The 16252-nt window shown below is 35.3% G+C and overlaps 2 protein-coding genes across 2 annotated transcripts; both read right to left on the reverse strand.

The window, feature by feature from the left end:
* Nucleotides 1-300: 300 nt before the first annotated feature.
* On the reverse strand, nucleotides 301-10707 carry LOC136799645 (DNA topoisomerase 3-beta-1-like; the record flags this gene model as incomplete). The annotated part of the gene is given in 7 exon segments (XM_067056362.1): nucleotides 301-549; nucleotides 1124-1258; nucleotides 8265-8471; nucleotides 8909-8977; nucleotides 9224-9301; nucleotides 9827-9969; nucleotides 10561-10707. Coding segments are annotated over 7 exon segments (972 nt in total), but the record flags the coding sequence as incomplete, so codon positions are not given.
* A 428-nt stretch (nucleotides 10708-11135) lies between these two features.
* On the reverse strand, nucleotides 11136-16130 carry LOC136799646 (uncharacterized). Its single transcript, XM_067056363.1, has 5 exons — nucleotides 15296-16130; nucleotides 14958-15113; nucleotides 14442-14661; nucleotides 12732-12883; nucleotides 11136-12207 (listed from the first exon to the last, which is right to left on the reverse strand). The coding sequence occupies exons 1-5, from the start codon at nucleotides 15914-15916 to the stop codon at nucleotides 11995-11997; spliced, it is 1362 nt and encodes a 453-aa protein (XP_066912464.1). The 5' UTR covers nucleotides 15917-16130; the 3' UTR covers nucleotides 11136-11994.
* Nucleotides 16131-16252: the final 122 nt, after the last annotated feature.

Here is a 16252-nt window from a genome sequence, read left to right on the forward strand (position 1 = left end):
TAGGGTTTGAATCCACTTATTTCCTACAAGTTGCGCGGCCCGCGTGGTTTTCATACAAATACTGGATTTGAATAACATCTGCCGCAAGAACTCGAAAAATGTAAAACATAAAAAAGAAAGTTGTAGATTCATCTGTCATCTAAATAAGGCACACATTTTACGGTATCACTTTTGCCTGGTCGCCTTTAAGCCTTCAACATGAAACTCAATGGCTGGAAAGCAATTTCAGCAAAAATATTATGAAAAAACCTGTTAAAAATATTCCAGGTAATTTGTTTTATCTCAAGACCCTGTAATTACCTGGATGTAGAGCCTCTCTGCAATCTGCATGGTTTGCTGAGGTCCGATACCAAGACGCGCAGACGCCACTCTCAGTAATTCGACCGTGTTCAATGCTTGTGGTCTTTGTTTGGCTTTTTCTTTTTCTTTGACTGATTCAACTTTCACTGACTGCGGTTTTTCATTCTTCATTCGATCGTGGAAAGCAAGAGCCACATCTTTGTCGAAAATCCGTCCACGTTGCCAGTCTAACTGCATGCCGGATTTTGTCTGAAGTAAAATTGAGTTCCAAAGTTTATTAAACGGAAAAGAAATGGGCACGGTTTTTTTTCTAGAAAAGTCCAATCGTGAGGAAGAATTTTTATTTGGGGGAGTTGTAAAACGTGGGGATTATGGATAACAAAGTGCATTTTTGAGTTTACGTCAGCTGTCTGTACTTTCAAAAGTAAAAAGCCAAAACCTGAACCTCATATTGCTACGAGAATCCGGAAATCAATCACCATCTAAACGCTCCCGTATTCAGAAGGAATCCCATCAGCCTTGAAAAAAGATTCTGAAAATATCAAATGGACTCCACAGGGAAAACTTCTCAAGCCTAAGTTAATTTAAAACAACATTTCGACAAAGCTTCAGGTTTATGTAGTACCCTAGACGAGCCAATATAATACAAGAAGTGTGAAGAACAATCATCGAAGGCTCAAACTTCGGAAGAAGCTTACAAAATAGAATTGAGCTAAAACTCTGTATTTATAGTTTTGAACAGTATAAACCAATTTTTTTGAAAATCTTATTTGTTGAAAAGCGTGACCATTTCAAAGAAAAACAAAAGGAAAGCAAAGCAAACCTTAATTAGAATCCTCCAATATATTTCTGGTTTGAATGTTTGTATTTGATCATGTCGCTCCACACAGAAGCCAAGAGTTGGTGTTTGACATGGCCCGTATGATATCAATGAACTGTCCAAATTGCCATACTTTCCCTGCGAAAAAGAAAATTTGAATGAAATGAAACTTTTTCATGGCAATTTAATAAATTTTAGTAAACACTGATTTTTTTATGTTTCTGTTTATCCCCCCCCCCCAAGCACCCATTATACCCACAAACCATTTGGAGAGATGGAGGCTTTTATTAGAGCTTTTTTTGAAAATTTTAGGTCATTTTTAAATGGGGTATGAAGATATATTAAGGAATTTTGGTACGGTACGAAAATAAAATTACATAATATTGGCTGTACTGAATTACCGCTAGAGTAAAGTAAGGAAAATGTAGGCAGTTATATTAATCCAAAAAAAAATATTTAAAAAACACTGTGTCGTCAAACCAGAAAATTGTCGTTTCGGTTATTCCCGGAGGGGGGGGGGGTACTTGTGCAAAAAGATGTATGGATATGCACAGCTGGCCAGGGCACCTTTTTGTCCCTCGAAGGGCGCCTTTTTGAGCGAATTTTGAAAAAAATATAGAAAATTTTCTCAAAATTTTGGAACTTCAGTCCCATTCAGGGTCACTTTTTTCAAAAACACGAGTCCCACGTAGGGTCCATTTTTCGAACATCATCATCATCATCATCCTTCGGATGGACCTAGGTCGGAAACAAACAATAACCCTCCCTCCACAGCTCTCGATCAGCCATTGCAGTGCCCAGTTCCTCAACCTCTAGCCCTGTTTCTCGTTTCAAAATATCAAGAAAAGTGCGCTTTCTCGAGCGCCTAGGGCCCGCAGGACACCAAAGTAAGATCTCAGACACCATTTCGTTTTTCGCACGGAAACAGTGACCTGAGAAAGAGAGCATCCTGCTAGTCAGGACAGAGGAAATTCTTGGGAGTCCATGATATATCTCTTGAAGGGTTGGATGGTTGCGCCAATCAAGATTCTGGACTCTTTTCAAAAGATTTGTATAGCAGCCATCAAGGCTCTTCAGCATGGTTTTTGTCATGGTCCAAGTCTCCGAGCCATATAGAAGAATGGGCTCGACAAGACTTCTAAAAGTTTGAAGTTTAAGAGCGTTAGACAAATTAGAGTGCCATATCTTGTTTAACTTATTACAAGCTTTCCAAGCTAAACCTTTCCTAATTTTAAAATCGTTTTCAGAGCTGTTAATATGAGAGCCAAGATATTTGAAATCCTTCACAAGTTTGATATTGACACCATTCTTGGAAGTTAAAGGGAGAACATTTCCAGAGGAGCTGATAAATTCAGTTTTTCCAGCATTGCAATAAAGACCGACTTGACTGGCCGAAGTTTCAAGTGAGTGAAGAAGACTTTCAAGATTTTGAATACTCTCAGAAACTAAGGCAAGATCGTCAGCAAAGTCAAGATCGGTCAGAAAAAGGCCGCGGTTACGCTTGCGCAGGGGAACTTTAATTTTGATTCCCTTGTCATTAGATAAGTCAACAGAACTTCAGCGGCACACCCCCGTCGGTCGGCAAGGGTAGTACCTCCCAGGCGGTTATTTTCCTAAATATAAACGACATTCAAGCATCTGTTACTAAAATAGTATGATTTTCGGAGTGGATTTTCAATTCTTTCAATTGATTCCTAAATATCGATGTGGGTCGAGAAAGGCTAGGATGAAAACAAGACGAAGCTGTCATTTTACTTACGGCATTTAATCTTTATAACATCCCAGTGAAACAAAGTCTAGACTGGCAGATCTTACTATCAAAATGCTGAGCAACTTGAATTTCAGGTCAAAATTCAAACAATTAAAACAAATCGGCATTCCTTGCTAATTTTTAAAAGAAATTTCGAAATCCTGAATAAGTCAGGTAAAATTCGAAATTCCGAAAGATGAAAATAATTCTGAATTCTGAAAAATCAAAAAAAATTAGGAATGCTCCGAAGAATAAAAAATTCGGAATTTTGAAAAATGATAAAAAATCAGAAATCCGAAAAAAATGACACCTGACAACCATAAAAATTATTACACAGACTAAGCTAAAGTAAGACTGCTTGACAATTAAAAATTCCATAAATACCATTCAATTCAAAATAGTAATTCGCTTCTTCTTCTTTAAATGATTTACGAGAATTATTCAACATACGGATTGAAGGATAATTCCATACGCCTAAACCATGCAAAACAGCTGGTATCAAGTGGTTTTAAACAATGTAATGTCGAAATCGTTATTCATGCAACCATACATCACCATCACAAAGAATGATAAACCATAACGTCTGGCTTTCTCTTTAAAGTTTCTTTTTCGTTGATATTATCAAACTTTTAATCTAAAAAGTGCGACCTACAATATTTCAAGGTCATAATATTTGAGAAAAAAGGGAAATTCCCCAGGAAGTTTTGAAACCACAATCGATTTGTAAGTGCTGTAAAGTAGGTAGGTTCCAAGAGAAGAGTTTTAACGCTAGAGTAGAATTAGGACCTTAGGATCTGAGGATCCAAAAGTTCAAAAATAGTCCAAAAAGGCTCAGAATATAGCCTGGAAGTCTGCCAACCCCACTCAAACTGAAATATTCGATTAAATTAAAGAGATAGCCCAAAATCTTTCTCATCGGAACTTTAAATCTTGAAAAACGTTAAAATAACCGGAATTCTCAATATATTTCAACCATGTATAATGAATTTTCAGTTGGAAGATTCTTTGCAAAAGACAGTTTTCTCGTGTGCTCCAAACGCTGAGGATACGTGAACCAGCGCTACACCAAGTTTATTGTTTTTGCGAAAAAATTTCTTTAAAGAAAATCTCAAACTTCTGTTCAACACAAAAAAAATGACAGGATCAAAAATCGGATTCAAATAGATTAACATGACGGAACATCGGGTTACCAAATTCGCTGTTTCAACTTTTGATTGGCTAATAAGTTCATCACGTGATGCGATAAAGTATAAATTACGGACCAGAAACGGCATCCAGAGAATCACAAACGAGGCCACAGTTAAAAGACATGCCAAGGTGGATTTACGTAATTGTTGGCGACGTATTCTTCCTTTGTTATGCACGTTAACGTGGACGGCGTTACGTGAAATTGAGAGCACGTGACGACGTGTGACAACCCATATGGCAATGTTTGACAATGTCAAAATAGTGATTGAGAAAAAGAGAAAAACATTGGTGATAATGTTGAGAATATCAATAGAATTCTCTTTGTGAATTTGTAACAACATGATAAAACTGATCCCCAATAGCCAAGAAACTAAAATTGACATCAAAACTTTTTTGACAGTTATCAATTTTTGATAACGAAATGGATGACAAATAACAAAATATCGATCTGCATTCAAAAGGGCCATAGTAACAAAGGTAACCATGACAACCCCATTACCAAGGATATAATTGTCTTTTGTATCCAACCACCGCCTGGTTAAAGTGATCAGAGCAAAGACAAAATGACTAGTTTGAAGATTAAGAAAATATTTTGTGGTGTGCATGTGCCCGATTCTCTTCCAGTGGACAAGAATCGAAACAAAAACAAAAGAATTTGAAATGATAATAAAGACAGAAGTGGCATCTATCCAATTATTGTATAACTGTTCGAGATCATTAATATTTGTTACTGATAAATCAATCGGGTTCGGATCAAAAGATACATTTGCCGATGATTTTAAAGTTCGAGATGGAGTTTTAGAGTTAGCCGCGATAGATGTTTCCTGCATAGGTCTCAGTGTCTTTAAATCGGTAACATGCATTATTGGTACCAATGATTTCAAGGTTCTTAGATTTTTACCTGTGGTTGTTAAATCACCACTCGTTAATGTTTTGAAGATAGTCTTTGGTCTTTTGGAAGCACTAGGGGTATCTTGCTTTACTCTGGTTGGAAATGAGGATGATTTTGCCGGTACGGTGATTTTTGGTAACAAAATTCCAGCCTGCCGAGGAGTCTGTTGATTTTTTGATGTTGGTAACACATATCTGGTGAAGAGAGGTAACACACTGATAGTTGGTTTCATTGTCGTGATATTAAAAGTAGGAATTTCTTTGAGATTGCTATACGACAATATCTGTCTACGAGGTCTGGGAGTAGTTTGTTCGGAGGGCAAAGCAGGAAACTTCGTTGTTGTCAAAACGTTCTCTCTTTTTGTCGTAATAAGGTGAGGGGTTGTTATTATAGGTCTCGTTCTGGACAAATTGATGACAGTCCTTCGTGTAGGCAAGCTGGTCGGAGTCATTCTTGCGGATAAGCTGATCGGAATCCTTCGTGTAGTTGCGCTAATCAACACCCTTTTCATAAACAATCTGGTCGGATTCTTTGTCGAAGACAAGCTGAAAGGAGTCATCCTCGTAGACAAGCTTATCGGAGTCCTCCTCGAAGACAAGCTTATCGGAGTCCTCCGTGTAGTAAAGCTAGTCGGAGTCCTTTCCATTGTTATCTTTGTTGTTTCAATTCCGTTACTTGGGGTTGAAGAAATTCTACCTCGATTTATAGGTATGAATACTCGTCCACGTTTAGCACGGCCACGGCTTTTTATAGTTGTGAGTGGCTGAGAAGTTAGGAGTTTGGTAACTTTTGGTGGATTTGGTGTCAGGAACAAAGGTCTAGGTCTGAACGTAAAGAACATGAGTAAGATACGTGCAAAAGAGTCTATACCAGCCTGAGTTGGTTGAGGTGATTGTGTAACCTTAAAGGGAGATTTAGTATAGGTCATCGTCGATGTTTGAAGAGATTTCTTTGTTGAAAGAAAACTATTGGAAGCTCGATTGTTGTTATTGTAGATTTTCGTCGAATAAGGTCTAGAGATAAAACTACTTTCATTAAATTTCAGTTCTAAACCACTTGAGCTCAGAGGTAGTATATTAGTAGCTGAAAAGTTAACATTATGATCCATTGGCATTCCTGTTGTAAAATTGGACAAACTTGGCAACGTCACAATGTCTTCGTATGCTTCTCTTTTGCTATATCAGAAGATTTTAAAAACCTTGATGCTTTGGTAGGAAAATGACCGAGTAGTTCCAAGCGTCAGAGACACAAACCAGGGGATCTGGGTTAGAATCTCCGATTTTTCCACAATGTTCCGTTCAGTTCATGGATAACCAAGCCAGATAACAAAGGACACCTTGAAAATAATCGAAACACTGCCTAATGTTCCTAGAATACTGGGCTGCAACAATGTATGTTCGTGATAGTGCGTCCTCCTTTTTGGACTTGTTGGACTTGGACATGTAAGATAAGACAATTGTTTTCATGCTCTGATGTTTTGATTAAAATTCGAAAGGAACCTACTTTTTAATTAAAAATCTGATATTTTGAAACCAGAGTGCAGTTGTGATCGTATTTAAATTATTTTCATAATTTCCGGGAAGGCAAGACGCAGGGGTGTTATTGGACGGGTAAGGCTAACAGGTGTCACAAAATAAAAAACATTCTCTCGTTAAATTATACAAAGCTGAGCGAATTCGTTGAGTTCAATGAAACCAAATTATCTTAAAATTATTCGCAAATGTGAAATAAAACGATATCATACTATTTATTCATTTTACACAAAAAATCTCAATTTAATTAAAAATAATCCGATCAAATTTAAGTTTACACTTCTTGGATAAGAAAAATGCACTGTTAAAATAAAGAGAGACTCCAAGGAGGAAACTAATCTAAAGAATCGCTTCACCTATGGAGAATTCTTACATGAATATGAAAATAATTTGATCGCGAAAAATTGTGTAATATATTTCCAAGTAAAACCTCTAATTGTTAAAATGAACCAAAGTTTTTTCAAAAACAGACAGACAGACAGACAGACAGACAGACAGACAGACAGACAGACAGACAGACAGACAGACAGACAGACAGACAGACAGACAGACAGACAGACAGACAGACAGACAGACAGACAGACTTCAACTGAGAGTTGTAAAAAAATTTTAGTAAAAAGAAATCACCAATATTGACTTGCACAAATCAAGAATAAGAAAAACGCATATAGGTGATTCACACATGTGATGTTGTTGGAGGGGCGTTGTAATCTTTTTGACTACCTTTGCCCATTACGGATTTTTGTTATTAACAACTTAGTTTCTGTATTCAGCTTACAGAAGATTAAAGAAATTTTATGCTAAAAAAAGAAGAATAAAGCAACGAAAGTGCTAAGCATATAAGAAAAGAATAAGAAATACACATAGGTGATTAGTGTTATTACTATTGAAAATTCTCTTTGTTGCAACTTTGGTTGTACATAATGTGTTTGGGTCCTGCATATTCTATGAGCGGTATCAAATCTCCTACAAAACTCCACCGGTTTATAAATTGATCCAACTTCGTGAATTCTTAAGATCAATATCATACACTCATAGTATGAATTCCCCCTTTTTTAAGGGGGGGGACCAAGTTTTCAAGGAAGGCTTTATAGGGGGGGATGGGCAATTTTCCAGTTAAAATGGGGGGTTTGAGCTTATAGGGGGGATCAAATAAAAATGGGGGGATAGTAACTTTTTGGTTAAAAATTTTTTTTTTATGTTATATGTTGATTTAAGTCAATAAAATTTAATATCACATAATTTCGACTTATCTGATTTATTCTCACTGCACTCTGTTTTTAATCAGATTTTGTTTTTCCTTGTTTTTTAACTATTGCCAATAAAAATGTTCGAATTTTGTGGGAGTACAAATTATATGCTGGGGGCTCGGACCCCTGTAAATGGTGCGGGATCAAAAAATTTTAAAAATAGGGGGGATACCTTTATAGGGGGGGGGGATGAAATATTAATGGGGGGTTCGGACCCCTCTGCACACTATGACACTGGGACTTGTGTCAAAAAAACATTTTTCACAAAAGATGTCATTTCAACTGGTGTGTATATTAAAAAATCAATGATCGAAGAATAAGATTGTTGTTTGTCGCTTTTTACCCAAATTCCCCCAAAAAGGTTCAAGAAACTGATTTTTCTATTTGCTGTTTTCGCGACCCTATCCGGGAGTCATGGAGTTGAAAAAAGTACCCTTACCAGCGGCACATTCCCCGCACTCCTTTTTGCACTAGTACCCTCCCTGGGCTGTTGTGACTGTAAAGAGGGACAAAAAAGGGAGGTAAAGTATACCTGAAAATATCTTGTTTGAAACCTTGTAAATGCACAACCAACTCTCAAATCTAATTCTTGTCTTGCATCCACTGCCATTGATTCATCTTTGTTTGGTTTACCAACTGTGTTGAGGGCTTGTTTAATGTCTTTGTCTGTGATGGCAGAAAATTTTGCTCGGAAAATATTCTGGCTGTTCTTCATGATTGGTTTGACAATATCAATGACCTATATTGAGATAAAATATATCGACATTTAGTTGAAAGTAGGTCAATATCAAGTTAACATTTAAGTGATCAATGCAGGACTCCACACGACCGATTCTTGATTGAAGGGTGGTTTCTGAGCAATACCCCACCCATATTTACGGCACATAAATCTTCGAGCTGATAAAATAAGCCTGAAGAACATTCTAAAACTTTTTGAAATTAGTTGATCAATTTAAAAAAATAACACGTCAATCGATGCGAAATGGTTTCCATTTTTCGATACAAGACTAGAAGAGTAATGGTCGCTTACCCACTAGAGTGTTATTATATTGAGAAATGGAAAATGAGAATGATTGGCTTAACTTTGGTCAAAACGTCCCTCGAACGATCGAATCGAAAATCGTCACATTTGAGACTGTTGTGGTCTTGAAGATTTTGATACAAAATATATGATACCTCGAAGCAGATATTTTCTCCTTCTTTATCACAATCAAGCCAAAGCACTAAATAATCGATCGCTTTTCCCTGGAAAAATATTGATGAAAATTGCATAAAAAGACAATATAATCGCAATGTTACTTAGTCTTGTTAAGGGCTTACGTAACATCAAAAACCTATTCGAAGTTGATTAGGACTCTGAACTAAAATCTTTTAATCAAGAAAGAAAGGTAGCTATTTAAATTTATATTCAGAAAAAAAAACAATAGTAGCTATTTCTACATGTCACATTGGTACGTAAAATGGATGACTTTGAAACTTATTAGTACTGACCTCTTTTTGTAAATGTCGACAGATATTCAAATTTGGCATCGACTCTTTTTTAATGGTTTTGGCTTGAAATAATTCGATCTAAAATCAAAACAAGTATGAATTAAATTTGAAAGCAACAACAACAATGAATCGCATCTCTCTGATGACTGTTTAAGGTTTGCATGCAGCCTGAAATGGAAGATATTAAGACAAAAAAGAAAAAAGAAATAGGCCATATGTTGGTCAAAAATAGGCCAATACACCAGTAGATTAGCAAGTTTGAATATATTTCCTATCCTCTAGCCATCCCACTGCACACGTGTTGCTATTATAGACGCCTCTCATTATTTCCGCCATTGTGGAAAAACATTCGATTTGTGTAAGCAATCACGTCTTCAAAATTTAATGTAATCATTCTTCAATCATGGTGAATTTCTACATTTCCTAAAGATCTCTCGGTATAAATATTGGTACTTGTCGAACATTTTTGACTTGGTATTTGAGAAATTATGCAACTTTTTTTCCATTTTTACCCAATGCATCATTGCAATCAATCAGCTGTTGTTAAAATGACGTAATATTCGAAATCATTGTAGTGGTGAATGTTATAGTTAGATATCTTACCGGATCACAGGTATCCCAATTGTTGAATGCGCCAGAGAAGTTCAAAGCCATCACGTGACCGCAAACGGAAGTCATTTTAAAGAAAACATTTTCACCTTTGAAACTTCCTTGGAATTCATGGATAGCACAAGATGGCGAAACACCTGTAGAAAATAGTGAAAGAATATTCAATGAAAATTTCCAAAATCCACGGTTTTTGCAGCCACACCCACACAGTTAAGTTTTTCTTAAGTAAGTGAAATTTTCATCTGGGAAGCCGAATTTTTATATGTAATCACATGATAACGAGTACAATTCGAGAATAATTGCACGAGTGATTTTTTTGTTATTAATTTTCTGAGTCCGATAAGACGAGGAAAATGCGAAACAAAAAAATCACGAGTGCAATTTTCGAATTGTACGATTTATTATGTGATTACGAGCTACTAATCGCACAACGGGTTTCACTACTTTTTCCCCGTTAGGAAAGTAAATTACACTGAAAGTTTTATGTTTCTCTTCTCTCTATGTTTTTCTTTTATTAATGTTTATAGATTTTCTTTCTCACAAAATGAATTTCGAATGCAATGCAAAAAAACACTAAAATCAATTTTGTAAATATTGGCGCCGCATCGAGAGTGTGATTAACGATTAATTGCTCTCTACAGGATGCAATTAACGATTAATTGCTCTCTTTGAAGGGGCGCCATATAAGAGAAAATAACTCATCGTGCAATGACAGAAAATCAACTAACCTTTCCTTTGAGAAGATGATCCATTGGAGAGAATTTTAGCAATGGATTGTGCCAATGAAGGCTTCTCGGCAACCATAAGGACTGTCTTCATTTTCTTTTATATTTTATAACTTAATTATTTATCTCTTGATGATAGTTTAGTATTATTGTTCTAAAAAATATAAAAAATGAAATAAAATTTAATCTACAGCATCATAACTGACTATAAGAATCTAAACCAAAAGAATGCTTACTCCTAAAAGGCTTTTCCAGAAAGATACCGTGTACCCCCCCCCCTAGTGAGGAGGTTCATTCTTGTCTATTGGGGTAAGGTTTGAAACGTGGTAGAGTTCCATAAAACAATCCATGGTCGACGCAGGGTCTCGTCGACACGGGGATGTCTATTCCAAACAGGGATATCTATTTCCGACCCTCTTGATACCAATAAGTAAGACATTTTTAAGTGAAATTATTCCAGAAGATTCAAAAATATTTTATTTCGTTTATTATATTAAAAAACTTGATAATTTATAAAAAATATTTTCTTTTAAATTTATATTTGATATCAAAAAAAGTTTTTTTGGTGAAACAGTGAAAAATACAATTCAAGCGATAGTAATAGAAATTAAAATTACATATCAAGATCATCTATAATTTTTAGAAATATATATAAATAGGTAGGAATAAATTAATTTTCTGATAATAATTCCAAAATTCAAGATAATAGAACATGTCGAGGTACAAATAAGTTTTGATTTTTGAACAACCAGAAATCTTACATCTTGACATTTTTTTGGCTATCAAGAGTTGAAAACAAGATCTTTAAGAAGATCTTCTGTTGTTACCGGTTGCACCACAAAAAAAGTTTCTTTCTTTGAAAAAATTTACTCTAAAGAAAGAAATTTTTTGTAAGTGCACCCCGCAGCATACTTCTAGAAATACAGTGGAGTCTCCATTATTCGAAAACGCACGGGGAGCACAAACTTGTTTGAGTTAAGGAAATTTCGAGTTATGGAGTAAGGTTTATAGGGCATTGTTAACTGAAGGGACAATAAAACTTGTGCAGGTTAAGGAGACTTCACTGTACATTCCAAGCACGGAAATAATATAAGAGGTAAATGAAGGTAATAAATTAAGTGTATAAAAAGTATGCATAATTAAGATGACTGTGCATAAAGTAACGAGATTTTTCTACAGCATTTCCTTACATCAAAATACAGGTTTATTTCTCATTTCCATTTCTAGGCAGTAACTGATACGCGGTTTCTAGCGATGCTTCAGAATCAGTAAAAAAGAAGAATTCTTTGCTAGAGATTCCTTTCAATTTTTTGTTTCTACAAAAACCAAAATATTAAGATTTAGAAACACGAAAGAAGAAAAAGGTTAAGTTACCATTTAATGGGAACCATCCATACATATATCCCATAGAATAAAACAAACCATTCACAATACAAATCAACCTTGTATCCGGCCCAGTAAGAAATCACGGACTAACAAACTGGATGCTGCTGCAGGAATGACTTTCAAGTATGATGCCGATAACCCAGCATAAATACCACGATAACCGCCTGTATTCCACAAGTCACGCAAAGCGGACACAAAATGTTGCGGTGATGACGCGCGTTCTACTTGTATACGCCGTCGAATAACGTCCAACGGGTGAACAACCTAACAATACGTAAACACGTAAGAAACAGTTATAAATCTAATTATGGGTAATCAGGACTTTTTGACCTGTAACGACGAACTACTGTAACTTCGTCGGACAGACGTAGAATCTTGAAAAAAATTGGAAAAATTAAGTCTTTAGTTCTGATTACCCATGATTAATCGCAACCGTGAGCCATATAGACCATTTCACAGTCGCAAAGCGCAATGGGTAATCAGGACCACTGCGCGCTATGGCCTATTTTAAGTAATAAAATCTGATGCAATTTTTCCTTGAGAGCCATGATGTTACAAAATTAACTCTCTCGTTACAAGAAAATCCCAAAACTTAGATCAACTTTAATAAATTCAAATTATCCAAGTCGTGGCAAAAACAAAACAGGTCAAGATGATACTCAAGGGCAACTAAAACCCGATTTCCCACTGAATATTATTCTTTTGAGGCTGGTAGAAGTATAAACATACCTCAAGAATAAAACATTTAGAAACTATTCGATTAAAAGAGAAGTCAGATGAATACATACCGTTTGGGCAAACATTCCAGCAAAAGCACCACACATCAAAAACGTAGTGTGACTTTCACTGTAACGTTTGACAGCGTATAGTTTCAATACGTCATATGAGCATTGTTGTAAACCAAGGAACGGTGCGATCGATACCAGTGAGGGTCGTAAACCTGGAAAGATTAAAATTGTTTTGACGACTTCAGTATGTTTCTACGTCAAGGTTATGGATAATTGTCGTTTTATTTTGACGTTTTGTGCCGGTAATATTGTTCAACCTTTACCTTTTTTTAGCCTGTACCAAACTCTTCTTCACAAAGAATCGAAGTACACACGACAAGATTTTGGAAAAAAGCCCGTGGAGGTAGGGGTGGTACCAGCGATCCAAGACACAATATTTTTTCTCTCTAATTCCTCCCTACTGTCATGTTCATCTCGGGTTAAAAGATCATCAAAACTAAAATCTCATGAACTAAACAATATCAAATCCTCCCTCATTCCGTCCTAGTGTATCATCAGTTTAAAACATCTGATACTGTAAATGTATAATCATCAGGAGTCACAAATCAAGCTAAAACTAACAAAAATCTCATGAACTAAACATTATCATATTCTCCCTCATTCCGTCCTAGTGTATCATCAGTTTAAAACATCTGATACTGTAAATGTATAATCATCAGGAGCCACAAGTCAAGCTAAAACTAACTAAAATCTCATGAACTAAACAATATCATATTCTCCCTCATTCCGTCCTAGTGTATCATCAGTTTAAAACATCTGATACTGTAAATGTATAATCATCAGGAGTCACAACTCAAGCTAAAACTAAACTAAAATCTCATGAACTAAACATTCTTATATTCTCCCTCATTCCGTCCTAGTGTATCATCAGTTTAAAACATCTGATACTGTAAATGTATAATCATCAGGAGTCACAAATCAAGATAAAACTAACTAAAATCTCATGAACTAAACATTCTCATATTCTCCCTCATTCCGTCCTAGTGTATCATCAGTTTAAAACATCTGATACTGTAAATGAACTATAATCATCCAGGAGATACCACAAGTCACAACTCGAACTAAAAACTAAACAAAATCTCATGAATCTAAACTAAAACTAAAATCATTCAATATCATATTCTCCCTCATTCCGTCCTAGTGTATCATCAGTTTAAAACATCTGATACTGTAAATGTATAATCATCAGGAGTCACAAATCAAGAACTAAAATCATAACTAAAATCTCCAGGTATCATCCATCATCTAAAACATCATTAAATCTCATATTCTCCCTCATTCCGTCCTAGTGTCATCAGATACATGTGATACTGTAAATCACTAATCATCAATCACGGTAAATGTATAATCGCCAGGAGTCACAAATCAAGATAAAACTAACTAAAATCTCATGAACTAAACAATATCATATTCTCCCTCATTCCGTCCTAGTGTATCATCAGTTTAAAACATCTGATACAAAAAATGTATAATCGCCAGGAGTCACAAATCAAGTTAAAACTAACTAAAATCTCATGTACTAAACATTCTTATATTCTCCCTCATTCCGTCCTAGTGTATCATCAGTTTAAAACATTTGATACTGTAAATGTATAATCATCAATCAGGAGAATTTTAGCCAGAAGAATTGCCTAAGACTCTTATTTCAGGACTATCGTGAGTATTCATTCATCTAAACAGCAAATGATGATTCTTATAAAAAGCATATACCTTTATAGAGTCCTTGGTAGCCTTCCTCAGCAGTAATTCTTTTGAAAGCATTCAATATTCCAGTATAAGTATTAGCAGACGTTCTATCTTGAATAGTGAGTCTTGCACGGACAACATCCAAAGGATGAGTGGCTGCGGTTGACACGATGCCAGCGGTCACACCAGACACAAACCTCCACAAGGGTTGGTTAGGATTCTTTGTGTTATCTACTGGTGTGTACTAGAATAAAGAGAGAGGCATGATTTTATATCATGTAATTTTCAAAGAATAAACAAATATTATGGGTCTAAGAGGTCTAGTCTAATTTTAAGACTCGACAGGCTTCTCAGGATGTTTGAGAATCTGTTTTTCACAAATAATTTACTCATCTTGCAAATTTAATCTACTATTTATTCAATTTCTTTGGCTAAAGAAGAATCATACATTTCATAAACAGAAAGGGAAAAAGGGAAAAATTTAGTACCAAAGCCACTTTTTCACACCAAAAATTTCTTTTAGAGAAAACATGATATTACCTTGATCATTCTTGAGTATACCAGACATACTAAGGCAGATGTAGGAAAAACACGAACACAATTGGCAAAATTTCCAGCGAAGAATCCTCTCATTCCTTCGTGTCGATAAATGTGTGTAAATGTTTGTGATAGTTTAGTCGTTTGGTTTGAAGAAGTCTACAAAGTTAAAGGTCACTTATATATTACCAACCCTGAAACCAGTGGCATAAAATTTCCTCCATAAAATTGAAGGTATTAAACAAACACCACTGCAAGAAAAATTTGACAAAATTCGTAACCAAAAAACGAATAAAATTTTAATATTATTAGAAAAGAAGCATAATATTTATAATAATTACCTGTGCAATAATCTTCAACTTTTCCAAAGGCGCAGTCAACGTTCTTGAGGCTATTCCAGCAACCCCACCTGCAATCATGAACTGATAAAGTGGCATTTCAGCAGGAGGTATACTAATAGGTACAACATCAGAACCAAAATCTAGTCCTTCACCTGTAGACCATAGGTTAGCAATAAACTGCATGTTGGGTGATGGAACATCACCAAAAAAGGTACAAAATTCATCAAAACTGATTCTTTGGTCACCATCATTATCCATTGCATTTAGAATAGCATTAATTTTACGGCTGCTAACTTTTATGCCAGTTTTTTGCAACACTTGTACAATTTCATTGTGATCAATAAATCCATTTCGATTTGTGTCTACAGCATTAAATGTCTTTCTTAAACGATTCCGAACAAAGTCTGAAAATTGGTTGAAATCGAGTCCTTCTCTAACTTCTTTGTTATAATTTACAGCACATTGACTGTAACGTTGGAAATCGTCTTTATCCGTATCGTCTAGCTTCAGTTCAATATTTTTACAGCAAATTTGTAATTCTTCCCAATCTATTGAGCCGTCTTGCGAAACATCAATGGAAAGGAACGCTTCCTTTAACTTCTCTCTAAGCTCCTTAGACATTCTCTTCTATATCATATATCATCAAATTTCTTATAATCCTTACTCTGTTATGATGATGAAACACTATAAACAGAACAAAAACATCATAAAAAATGTTAAAACTGTAAATTGATCGTCCTATGAGAATTTCTCTTTTTTTGTGTAGAGATATAAATTTTTTATTGTTGATATGGAGATGGATCTTACTATGGTGTTATGATGTAATATGTTATCAAACTACGTTTATTATTAGAAAGCCTTATTGAATAATTGTTATGAGATAATGTAAAATTAGGGATATTACAAAAGAGATAGTAAGAAACATTTTAAGGTGTAGCACAGACGTTATCAGTCAAA

This window comes from Clytia hemisphaerica, unplaced genomic scaffold, assembly GCF_902728285.1.
Source record: "Clytia hemisphaerica strain Z4C2 unplaced genomic scaffold, Clytia hemisphaerica genome assembly, whole genome shotgun sequence".
NCBI classification, from domain to species: Eukaryota; Metazoa; Cnidaria; class Hydrozoa; order Leptothecata; family Clytiidae; genus Clytia; species Clytia hemisphaerica.

What these genes read in the sequence shown, in the direction of transcription:
- LOC136799646 (XM_067056363.1), bottom strand. Translation starts at nt 15,916, where the DNA reads ATGTCTAAGGAGCTTAGAGAGAAGTTAAAGGAAGCGTTCCTTTCCATT. An exon ending in AGTTGAAGATTATTGCACAG is followed by an intron (nt 15,114 to 15,295) that starts GTAATTATTATA and finishes TTAACTTTGTAG; the next exon opens with ACTTCTTCAAACCAAACGAC. An exon ending in CTGGAATGTTTGCCCAAACG is followed by an intron (nt 12,208 to 12,731) that starts GTATGTATTCAT and finishes ACGTATTGTTAG; the next exon opens with GTTGTTCACCCGTTGGACGT.